Consider the following 12,399-nt stretch of genomic DNA (forward strand, 5'->3'; position numbering starts at 1 on the left):
AAAATTGCCTGAGTAACCCATCCCAATTTGGTTTTGTACCCCAGGAACTGAAAATCCAAAGGCAGCAGCTCAACCAACTTAGTTAAAGGAGACTATGTACTAGCTATCATTAGTTTCTAGAATTCACATGTACTAGAGGGTGAGGCCGTCAGGCGCAGAGCAGGTTTGGCTATCTTTTTGTCTCACGCCATTTGAAAGTACTATCACTGGTATCTGAGTTTTCTGAATTTTGTAGTCTGACATTTATATAGTGGAATTTCATGAAGATGTTGTGTAGGTACTGTGACAGACCCAGACCAGTGGGGTACAGGAGTCTGGTCGAGGGCAAATATACTGGTCACTGGATGAGTAGTTTTCTGTTCCCTGAGTGACCAGAGCAGGGGCTGCACTAGAGTAATCAGGAACCTGCTAGAACCAGTTAAGGCAGGTAGGCTAATTAGGACACCTGGAGCCAATTAAGAAGAAGCTGCTAGAATCTATTAAGGCAGGCTAATCAGGGCACCTGGGTTTTAAAAAGGAGCTCACTTCAGTTTGTGGTGTGAGTGTGAGGAGCTTGGGAGCAAGAGGTACAAGGAGCTGAGAGGGTGTGGGTGTGCTGCTGGAGGGCTGAGGAACACAAGTGTTATCAGACACTGGGAGGAAGGTCCTGTGGTGAGAATAAGGAAGGTGTTTGGAGGAGGCCGTGGGGAAGTAGCCCAGGGAGTTGTAGCTGTCATGCAGCTGTTACAGGAGGCTCTATAGACAGCTGCAGTCTATAGGGCCCTGGGCTGGAACCTGGAGTAGAGGGTGGGCCTGGGTTCCCCCCAAACCTCCCAATTGACATGGACTGTGGGTTCTTCCAGAGGGGAAGGTCTCTGGGCTGTTCCCCAACCCACATGGTGAATCTCTGAGGCAAGAAAATCCGCCAATAAGCGCAGGACCCACCAAGATAAAGGAGGAACTTTGTCACAGTACAAACACATCTCTGATGAAAGTGTCAAGGGAAATGCATTTCTTGCCACTGCTGATGGAGCTGTCATAGTGAGTGAACATCCCCTTGTCTTTCATAAAATCAGTATGTGTATAGTCAGCAGAATTCAATGGGAAAGTGCCATCTTCTTCAGGACCATGAGTTAGTTTTGTGAGTTCTTTTTAATCTTGCGTTAAAATATAGCATGAGTTTACTACTACTCCAAAACAATAATTCAGAGCAGCTTTCAAATATTAATTAACACCGTTTGTAAAGCACTTTGACTTCTTTCAGGCTAAAAGGTTAAGCTGCTGTTTATAATTTAGTCCTTTCTTTTCTACAGACGCTGTCAATATGGTTGCCAAAGGTGATGGTTTGAGTCTACTTTACATTCAGTTTGTAAGTTCTTTAAGACATGGAATATCTCAATTTGTATGTCTGGTATCTAGCAGATTCAGATAAATAAGAAAGCTGGTCAGAAAATGGGAAAATGTAAATATTTTTGTATAATATTTTTAATTGAAGTTTTCTAACTCCAACAACTAGTAATAAAGTTCATAGGAGATATCATAAAAGCATCTCTTGTTTTAGGGGAATTGTGGTTGCTTATACATCCCTCCATGTTCTGATATGTGAATAAAATACTGCTGAATCCAGCTGTCACTGCACAGGTACCTTTATTATGAAGATGCACTTCACAGTGTAGTACAGTCAATCTGCTGAGTCAGAAATACCCATCCATCAAGAGCAGTACATCTTAGAGGGGAGAACAGGAGCACTGAGTATTAATATGAAGAAACTGATGTAGTTCTTTTGATAAAGCCTCACTTCCTGGATGGGTTTCCTCTCCCTGCCTTCTCTTTTTCACGCCAGTGTAAAAGGAGAGTAATACCAAGTCAGGGACTTCTAATTACCACTATAAGCTGAAAAAGATTACACAGTGAAAACTAGCAAGTTAGAAGCAGGAGACTCTGCTGGAGCAAGAGGGTGTGTGTGTGTGTTTTTTTTAACAAATTCAAAAACCTATCTGAAGAACATAACTGTCTGGAAAAACATGTAAAAATAGTTTATAAACTTTGAAAAACCACAAATGATACAAAATTAAAATAAGCTTTTGCTGAATTCATCATAAGCTTTGTGGTTTGAAATAGTCTTGTGTGCTTTACTTCCTGACTGCATTTTTCAACATCTCTCCTGAGACAGAAAGCTAGTTTTGAATTTTGAGTTCTTCCATGATGTGTTGTAGTAACATCTGAAAAACAGGAGTTCATGCTAGTGTAATTTACCAAACCAGAAGATGATTAGTGAATAGGTAGCAGGGACTATCTTATGTACAGCAAGCAGTGCGATAGCCTAGACCAGATATTCTCAAATAATGTTCCGTGGACAAGCTGGGATCTGTAGAGGCCTTCCTGAGTCCACAGACGTAAACATTTTGAGAATCAGGTGTTGGAGGTTGGAAGAGGAAAGAGACCCCTGTGAGGTCTCTTTTATCTAGGGTCCTGTGGGATGATAAAGTTGAAGCACTAGAACAAATGACCTGCTAGGATTTTCCTATCTGTAATATTTCTGGGCAATACAAGTATCCCATCAGGAATTTTAGAATTCTGAAAGTGACACAGAGGAAAAAGAGAGGATTTATTTTAGCATTGGAGAGTTGATGTTAGTGTTTGTGCTCACTTCATACCTGAGGGGTGGGGGATCAGTTTTGCATTTAGCTTTAATGTTTCTGTCCTAAAGGAGAATCTCTAGTGTTAATGGGGAAAATATTCCAATTTCCCCTGCATGGTTATTGGGGACAATAACACTTCCAAAATTCTGAGAAGGGAAATATGTGAAACTGTGTAGCTAAATAGGACATCTTTCTCCCCCATTAAATGACACTTAAAGATGAGCAGAGCTTTGGGTGGGTCTACCCGTTGTTCATTTTTTTTTTCTTTTTTCCTTTCCTTCTTTTCAAATTCCAGCCCCAACACCACCTGAGACAGAAAGAGGAAAGAGAGGTTGGTCACAAAAAAGTTTGATTTTTAAACTTTTTTAAAAATAAAATGGTTATCATAAAGTGCATTGTACACTTTCAGATATATGTATGAACAACAATTTAAACTTAACATGATTCTTAAACTACTAAATCCAGACACTGTGTTACAAATTAGCCTTGTAGTAATTAATGGTGCACATCAAACCACAGCAGTGGTTCTCCTACACAAACAACTTTCAGTGAATTTAAAAGGGAATGCTCCAGTAGGATCATTCCATTAGCCTTACAAATTGTTTAAGCCTGTGAGGGGCAGGAGAGCCTTCAATGCCTTTTAACTTGAATGGGAGTCCAAAAAAGGCACTTTGCAGGAATACGATTTAAATGCAGTGATTTAAAAAAAAAAAAAAAATCTTATTGATTGACCCATAAACTGTGGATTTTCATAAATGGCTCTTCATGGACCAGTTTTCTATCTACCCAGCTATTATTCATCATTATTTTACCGTATGCTAACTAAATATTTTCCTTAAGTCATTTTGATTCATACCTGGAATTGCTGATGAACTAAGGTTTAGAGTTTTACTGAGGTGCTGGAGGAGGTAAAAGAATTAAGAGACAGTGAGACACACCATAGAAGCTGAACTGCAAAATTAAGACACGACACTAATTAAAGCTTAAAAAGAGGATGGGGGAAGAGAGAGAGAGAATTTTACAGTGGTAATTTTCTCCCGTACAATCATGGGGAGACTTAATATGCCCAAGACAGACTCCAAGAAAAAGAGGACTTCAAATTTCAATTACTATATTTTTTTCCATATTTAACAGGGAGTACTCCTCTTATATGCCTCCAAACATTTAACTCGGTCATGTGCATTCATTTTCAAATGTTCTGTCACTAAAATGCTTTCTACTGCAACTACCTGTGAAGAGAGTGACCTTCTCTCTAGCGGCCATATACCACCTTTTTCTTCTTGGGCCATATTATTATTAGTTTTTAAAAGAACACTGTAATTACTTTCTCCGTTGAGATGAACTACAGTTACTCTTGTTGCTATTTTTCAGAGTAACAGCCGTGTTAGTCTGTATCCGCAAAAAGAAGAACAGGAGTACTTGTGGCAACTATGCTCTAATAAATTTGTTAGTCTCTAAGGTGCCACAAGTACTCCTGTTCTTCTTGTTGCTATTGTATTCAGATTACCAAGTTTTTGTCCTTATATTGGAACATAATTGCACCATATTTTTTCTAGCTTTTTTGTTTGTACACAACAATTTTGAATGATGTAATACCATTTGGATTGGAAGAAGTCAGTCTCCTTGTACAGAAGGCACATCTCCACCAATAGCTATTCTACACTATTCTATTGTATGCAAAGCATCATGCATGCTCATAGTACTTTATAACTCTTATTATGGTTTTTCTAACAATATTTAGCCTAAAATGTTCCCTTTTGCAGTGTAAGCGTTTGTCTGACTTCAGCTAGTCGTGAAAATAAGTGATCAATATCCTCTTTTATAATTGCTTGTAAAGTAACAGGCCTTATATTTACATATTTTTGACAGCTATCGTATCTCATCACTTTTGAGTCTCAGGAATTTCAGTTTTGAAATGTAGAATATTGTCCATAGCAGCGGTTCTCAAACTGTGGGTCGTGACCCTGTTTTAATGGGGTTGCTAGGGCTGATGTTAGACTTGCTGGGGACCGGGGCCGAAGCCCGAGCCCCACCGCCTGGGGCCAAAGCCCAAGGGCGTCAGCGCTGGGCGGTGGAGCTCAGGCTTTGGCTTCAGCCCTGGGCTTCGGCTTTGGTCCCCTGCCCAGGGTGGTGGGGCTCAGGCTTCAGCTTTGGCGCCCCCCTGCAGGGCTCGGGCGGGCTCAGGCTTTGGTCCCCCTTCCTGGGGTTATCTAGTTATTTTTGTTGTCAGAAGTTGGTCGCGGTGCAATGAAGTTTGAGAACCCCTGGTCTATGGGACAGTGCTGTTGTCCACAGCATACTGTTTATTAATTCAGATTGTGACATTCATTCCAATGTCCAGGGGCGGCTCCAGGCGCCAGCGCAGCAAGTGCGTGCCTGGGGGACGGCCTGCCAGTGGCTGTGAGGACGGCAGTCAGGTTTTGGCGGCAATTCGGTGGCGGGTACACCGAAGTCGCGGGACTGGCAGATCACCTGCATAAATGCCGCCGAATCCACGTGACCGTCCGCAGGGATGCCGCCAAAGGCCGCCTGACTGCCGTGCTTGGGGCAGCAAAAAAAACAGAGCCGCCCCTGCCAATGTCTTATGCCTTCTTCTGGAATATTAACAACTATGGGAGCTTAATAGCTTCCTGCCTTCTTGTCCTATAGTACCTAACATATAACACAGTTCTACCACAGAATTCTACCATATTTTCACCTGTTCCTATGGAGACATTCACTTATTCAATGAACTTTAGCTTCTGCCACCCCCACCCCTATATCAACAATTTTTGCTTAAAGGGAAGCTATGGTTTTTGGAGAAATTAATTATCCATTCATTTAAAGGAGAATATTGTCTACAGAAATCTGGTTACCTCTAACATCCAATCTGCACTCTATTTCAGCTTCACCACATTCATTCACAGCTTTACAGGTGTAAAAGCCTCCATCAAAGGGACTGGGCTTTCGGATCTCCAGGGTCAATACCCCTTGCTTACTGAACATACGATACTTGGCATCTCCAGAGAGATCCGCTTTGTTCTTGTACCAGAATATCTTTGGCTGAAGAACATAAAAACAAAAGTTAGGAAGTTGTAGATTTATGGCTGCCTCTGTGCAACCTTAATAGAGCCCCGTTGAGTGCATTATGATACTATTTTTAATTACATGATTACATACTGTTGTTTTCATGGGACCCCGACTCATTCACTACATAAGATGGACAATGCTCAGAAAATAGATAATGTAGCTATTCAATATTTCTTTTGATCTTCATTCAGTGTGTGGCTCTGTATCTTGTTTACTGCACACTATCCAAACCCTGCACTGACTACAGAATTATTAATTTCCTCATGGGCTTTTTTTGGGTGCTCATCCCCATAACATCTGAGTGCTTTACAAACATGAATGGATTTATCCGCACAGCATGCCTGCGAGATGATATGGTGGTAAACCCCTACCCCGATATAACGCTGTCCTTAGGAGCCAAAAAATCTTACCGTGTTGTAGGTGAAACCGTGTTATATCGAACTTGCTTTGATCCGCCGGAGCACGCAGCCCCGCCCCCCATAGCGCTGCTTTACTGCGTTATATCTGAATTCGTGTTATGTTGGGTCGAATTATATCAGGGTAGAGGTGTATTAGTTCCATTTACAGATGGGGAACTGAGTCAGAGATATTTCAGACCAAAATTGTAAGGTCTGCTAATTTTGCCTAACTTGAGAGATCTAGGGACTGGGTTTTTTTTTCAGCATAATTAGCACTTCGTATCATGTTAAAGCACAGCTCCAATTGACTTCAGTTTAAAGTGATCAGCACTTATGCAAATCAGGCCCCTGGTATCTCAAGTTGGGCATCCGGAAAAGGAGGAACACACAAACTATGAAACTAGTGGTTAACTATGGAGGGTAGATGAAAGGGTAGAATTCAGCTCTCCATCATGGTATTCAGGTATTTTAACTACAAGATCATCCTCCTGAAGTTGCTGCCTCATTCACTATACCCTTTCCAATTTCCTGCAGAAAACAGACTTGTTTACTACAAAACCCTTAGCACCATCCATCTTGTGCACTGAATGAGGCAGAGGTCTTGTAGGAAAAAAGTATGTGATCACATAATTAAAGGCTGTAAAAATGTATAAACATAAGAGTGCTGAATTAAGGTTGCGTAGTCAGTCTGAGTTCTGACATTTCCTAGCTTTTGGGTTGAATCTTTACAATCTTTAAACATAGTTTATCTTTCATGTAATTTCCTAGGTTTTTAAAAAAGCAAAAGGAAAAAAAACAAGCTCCATCTGGAACCATATTAATCCATATGTGGTTTACCACTAGGATTCCACTTTTAAATCCTCACCACAGATCTCTACCATTTGAGGTATCTCAGTTCCTGGTAGACTGTGGGTCAGTCACTGGGGCGTGATGAGATACAGATTTTATCAGTGAGTTTGCCAGCTGTTTGCTGAGGACAGAGGAATTTTGGGACTTGGGAATCCTGAGTTCAGTTTTGGGTTCTGTAGGGGAGTGTTCTGTGGCTGTTACAGATTCTTTTGTCCCTGTTTCCTTCTACTTGTCTCCCCTACCATCTCCCCTGCCTCTGTCCCCCTCTGCTCAAATCCCCCAAGTCTGTCCCTGTCCACTTCTACTCCTATCCCCCAGCCTGTTCCTCCTCCTTCCACCCTGCATATCACCCCTCTACTTCCTCCTTCTCTTTCATGCTGCCTGGGTCCCAGGAGGGGAAGCACTGTGTGTACAGGAGGGAAAGTCTCTCTGTCAGTTGTAGTGCATAGTATTGATAGCTGCATATATGCAGCTAATCAGGTATGTTTGTGTCTGATTGCAGTGTGGGACTAAAGAAGGTCTTCTATTTTTGCAACCAAGATGGTGGAATAAAAATTTAAATGAAAATAATGTTTCTTGCACTGTGACCCGTGTTTACCCTCGGTCTCTAAACCTAGTGGAATCTTTAATGCAGCGCTAGGATTAAACAGTAAGAACCAAACCTTTGTGGCATCTGTTTTGTTTTTAAAATTAGTAGCCTTGGGCCTCAGTGTCCTCATCTGTAAAATTAGAGTAATGATACTGATCTCCATTGTAAAGAGCTTTGAGATCTACTGATGAAAGGTATTATTATTACTATTTTGTTATTGTATGTCTTTGGCCTTGTCTGCTTGAAAAGTCTTGTGCATCCATACTAGTCATGCTGAATCATATTAATGACACCTGCAGTTTTACTGTTCTTGAACAACTTTGTCCACCCTTATATTTTTGTCAATAGCTGTCTTGCTCTTTCTGAAATTCCACCTCATGTCACAGTGCTATCTGGGCATGAATATTGGCTTCTGCCTAGTGGCAGCATGTTCATGGAATGCACTTTATATCTGAGACATCTTTGATAGTATAGAGTTATCCAAAATGTCAAAGCTCTATCACCAGGAAGTGTTGCCTCTGAAAAAGATGCAGAACAGCAGTACGGTGTTTATGGAGCCATTTGTGTGTGTTGTCTGGCAAGCACACAATTGGCATTGCAGGTGCAGAAAGGTGTCTTAGAGAAGCCACTTTGGAGTGACTGTTTGCACTGTGGGATGACAGGATGAGCAAGGGTTTGCATCAATTGTGCTTACTTGGGAGGGAGAATCATCCAAACTGGGATTCAAATGACTGACTCATTTAACAACCACAAAAAGCATAATCTGAGGTGTTAGTGAAAATCAATGGTAACTGAAACAGTTGTGTATTGGATACAAGATGAGTTTTAGTTGATAGAGGAGGAACAATTATTATTTAGCATGGTAAATTTTTTAAGTGTGTATTTTTAAGGCCCTTTCGCCCCGTTCAGCCTGCTTTCAGAGATAGAATATCAACCACCGTCTAAGATTAGATTCATTCTGATGCTTTTTCCTAATATCCATATCAATACGGTACGAAGTATAGTTCACCCTGAATAGAGCTCAGCAAATAATTGAGTGAAGAAAGTGTCCCCTGCCTGAGATGTGGTTTTTTGTTTTGTTTTTTTTTTGTTTTTTTAAATGCTGTCCCCTTGCGCATACAAATTACAGCAGGGTATTTTACTACTTGATCACACAATATGCATTCAGAAACACACAAAGTTACATAGGTGCACTGTAGGCAATAGAAAAAGATGTATTTCCTTTGCATTCTATTAAGTGATTAGTATGTTGCGTTGTCCTTTGTGGGCTGAAAGATCCAATTATAATATATACATGGAAAGGGGCCAGAGTTAACATTGCTATGCCAACTGTAATTTTCAACTTCCTGACTTGGGCATTTAAAAACTTAGGTTTCATGCTGTATCACTGTATTGCTTTTGTTGGTGGTTGGGTTTTTCACAGGAACACTATTTACTTCTAGGGTGTGGACGGATAGTATGGATTGGGATTGGTGTCCTATAATGTAGATCAGTAATTAGAACAGTGTAATTACATGAAGCTGGCATGGATTTTAGGGTAGTTATAGTAGGCTTTTGACTTGTCACAATTATGTAGATTGAAAACTAGTGTAATCTGTACCTTAGGGCTTCCTCTTACAGCACAGCTGAGTGTAGCATTGTATCCAGAGATCACAGAACGGCTTACTAAGGGGTGAGTGAATTTGGGGGCTTCAGAGAAGTCATGCTCTTTGTAACTGGGTGGTTTATAAATGGCGCCTGCAATTCAAACAGAGAAATCTAGTAAGAATTTTGTCTTAAATCTTGCCTAGTCAATACAATCTACTTGTAATTTTATTTTATCTATGCTGTTTTAGGAAAACAGTAGTGTTAAAACATCAGTGTTGCAAACATTTGGGATTTAATGAGGTATTTTTTCCTAAAAGCCCTAGCTCCTGGAGTCCTAGGATTATGTGAGACTTTGTTTTCATTTAAAAAATAAGTTTCTAGCCTTAATGGTTGTATGGAAAAGCTTGAAAGCATGAACTCTAAAGATTCAAAACCCAGAAGATAAGAACCCCAAAATTCGTTTAATTTAATTACTTCTGGGGGCCTGACTCACAATTCTTGTGGCTGAAAATAAAGAAATATATGAGTCTAATTGATAAAGAGTCTAAAAGATTAGAAGCTGTAAGTGCCCAGTATTAAGTAATGAAAAAGTCTCTGCTCCTATGCCAGTAATTCTGTACTCTCCTGTCTATAATGCATTACTCAACTTGCTAACTGTGGCTTATCCATGAGTCCTCTTTTGTGACCTTTGTTTTGAAGAATGTGTATTACCTGTCTTTTGTATGTAGGCAGGAGTTTTAGTTGTTGCAGCAGTTTCACTCAGTCCACACAAATTTTCACTGAAGACACGGAAATAATACTCATTCCCCATAATCAGGTCTGACACTACACAGTTGGTGCGTCGATAGTGGTCAAAAACAGTGTACCATTCCTATAATGAGATTGTACATTAGTTTACTTTTTCTAACATCTTGAAAAAGGTTTAAAGGGTCAGAGATGGTGCTAGTTGTGGTATGCAGACCTTCCTTGTCAGTATTAGTGAAGAAGACTGCCTACCAAGCAGCAATGACTTTGGGAATGGATAACAATTCCTGATAGAGTAAGTGATAGCACACAGATTCCTTTAAGGGAAATTAAAACCTTACCTATTTTCTTTCTTTGATTTTCATTCTGGCACAAAATTGTATATGTACTTGCATAAAACACACAAGTTTCTATCCCTTATGCTTATTGCATATAAAACTTTGTAAACTACTGTAGGTCTGTCTTCCTAAGTCTTCAGAGACCGCTTTAGTGCCCATAATCACATGAAATCAACATGACTACTCAATTTCAACATGTCTGTTCATAACAAGATTAAAAATCATGTCAATTGACACAAGCCCTGAAAGTGAATATGTAATTTCTGATTCAGCATCCTACTTCCATGCTCTACCTGGCCCTATTCATCCCGCCCAATTTCAGTGACTTTAGAAATTATTGGCAAGCCTCAGTGTCTCTCACCATTGTCTTTTTGTCAGCCTTCTGGATTGTGTACCCTGAGATCTGCGCATTGCCATCATCTTGGGGTGGTTTCCACTCCAGAGCAACATTGAATCCCCACACATCTATGATTTTCACATTCTGAGGTGGACCAGGTTTGTCTATAGAGGAAACAAGTCAGACAAACTCAGTTCTTGTTTCAGGATCTTTGATCTTCAGCATTTCCTTCCAAGCAGGAAAAAAATTGTTACTAAGTTGTGTAATTATCCCAATTATCCTTGTTGAAGAAACCAGTGTTCTACTTGAACGTTGCCAAGTCTCTAACCTCCTGTCTCTGGGAACGTCAGTGAAAAGGCAGTGACAGGCCAACTCTAGCATTCAAAATCCTTAAACTCCTTGGATCCATAGAATGGGTCCACACATTTCTTTCAGAGGCTAAGGGTGGGTGACTTCTTTTTCTCTCAGCTGACTCCCACAAGACTGAGTTTTGTCACTGCTCTTTTACACAGTCTATATAAAACTGGTGAAACATTGTGATATAATGGCTACAGTGTTATCAGTTTGCAGACAGTACTTAGATCTATTTCTTGCCTTCAGAAGTATTCAGTCGTATCCATGCTGTCCTAATGTCAGCCAGAGAGTGTGATTTGGATGGGTTTAACTCACTCCAAATAAGATTGAGTTGATGTGGATTGGCAGAGAGAAACATTTTGAGAACCTTTAACCTGTCTCTTGATTGAGGGTGTCTGCCCACGTACTGTTAAACTGGTTCATTCTCTTGGGTCTTATTAGATTCATCACTGCACCAGACTACATTCATCAGTGATAGCAAATACTTTTTCATCCATGGCTGATCAAGAGGATAAGTACTTTAATATGCTTTCTTCACCATGTTTCTGTGCCTTGTTTATACCTCTAGGTTAGATGAGTGCAATGCACTCTTTAGAGCTAGCCAAGAAGTTTTGACTAGTACAAAATGAGGTTCTCCACCTTCTGGCTAGAGGTGGGCTACCATGAGCATGCTACACCTGTGCGTTTCTCTCTTCCATAGTGGACAGTCACTTCTGGGTGAAATTCAAGATGCTGATTTTCTACAAACCCCTTTATGGCCCAGGTTCTTGTTATCTTAGAGAGCCCCATTTCCTCTTTGCTATCTGTATCACTTCAGCTATCTTTCACAAGGATGAAGTTTGCGGGAGCTGGAAGCCAGTAGGGGAGGGCTTTGTCTCTGGAATTTGCTCCTGTTGGAAATACTTTGAAGCCCAAACCTGTCCACTTTTAAAATGTGCAGAATGGCATCCGGCTTTTCCACTATCATGTCCACCCTCAGACTCCCCATGATATAATCAGGTGCCTCATGAAGGACTAAAACACAGTCACACCTTAGACTGGCTCATCTGTCTAGATGTGGACAAAGGAAATTGAAGGATTGACCTTTATTTTGGGCAGTCCACTATAACCTTCTTCAAATTGATATAAAAACTTAGGTATAATGCAGGAAGAAGGTTTTATAAGTAGTCTGCCCCTGTTCTATAAACTCATAGTCCCAGATAATTTCTGAAGCATCCTCAGTGAAATCCATACCCAACTGAAGAACCAAGAACTGGAAGATCTCGTGAGACTTTGACCTTGTACACTGGCTTCTGCTGTTGACCACGCTGGTACCTAAAAGCACCCTTGCATTCATCCCAGCAGATCACTGTTGGTTTCTGATAAGGTGGAGCAGTAGGAAAGGAAACAAATGACACTGATAGAAAACTGGCAGTTAAACTCCAGCACAAGATTTTTCTCTACTGTAGCTAATATATCATCAACTTTACAAGTAATACCCTGTAAAATTTTCCAGACTGTGAGCCACCTTGTT

General features: G+C 40.6%; 1 protein-coding gene across 1 annotated transcript in view; it reads right to left on the reverse strand.

Moving 5' to 3' along the window:
- Positions 1-1,607: 1,607 nt before the first annotated feature.
- The window catches only part of MYBPC3 (myosin binding protein C3), a 122,407-nt gene continuing 111,615 nt past the window's right edge, over positions 1,608-12,399 (reverse strand). Inside the window, exons 29-34 of the mRNA XM_054026533.1 lie at positions 10,557-10,696; positions 9,825-9,984; positions 9,127-9,263; positions 5,477-5,663; positions 3,478-3,520; positions 1,608-2,928 (exon numbers count right to left, since the gene is read on the reverse strand). Coding sequence (XP_053882508.1) covers positions 3,510-3,520; positions 5,477-5,663; positions 9,127-9,263; positions 9,825-9,984; positions 10,557-10,696 — 635 coding nt within the window. The 3' untranslated portion in view covers positions 1,608-2,928; positions 3,478-3,509. The remainder of the gene's footprint in view (positions 2,929-3,477; positions 3,521-5,476; positions 5,664-9,126; positions 9,264-9,824; positions 9,985-10,556; positions 10,697-12,399) is intronic.

Source organism: Malaclemys terrapin, chromosome 4 (assembly GCF_027887155.1).
Source record: "Malaclemys terrapin pileata isolate rMalTer1 chromosome 4, rMalTer1.hap1, whole genome shotgun sequence".
NCBI lineage: Eukaryota > Metazoa > Chordata > Testudines > Emydidae > Malaclemys > Malaclemys terrapin.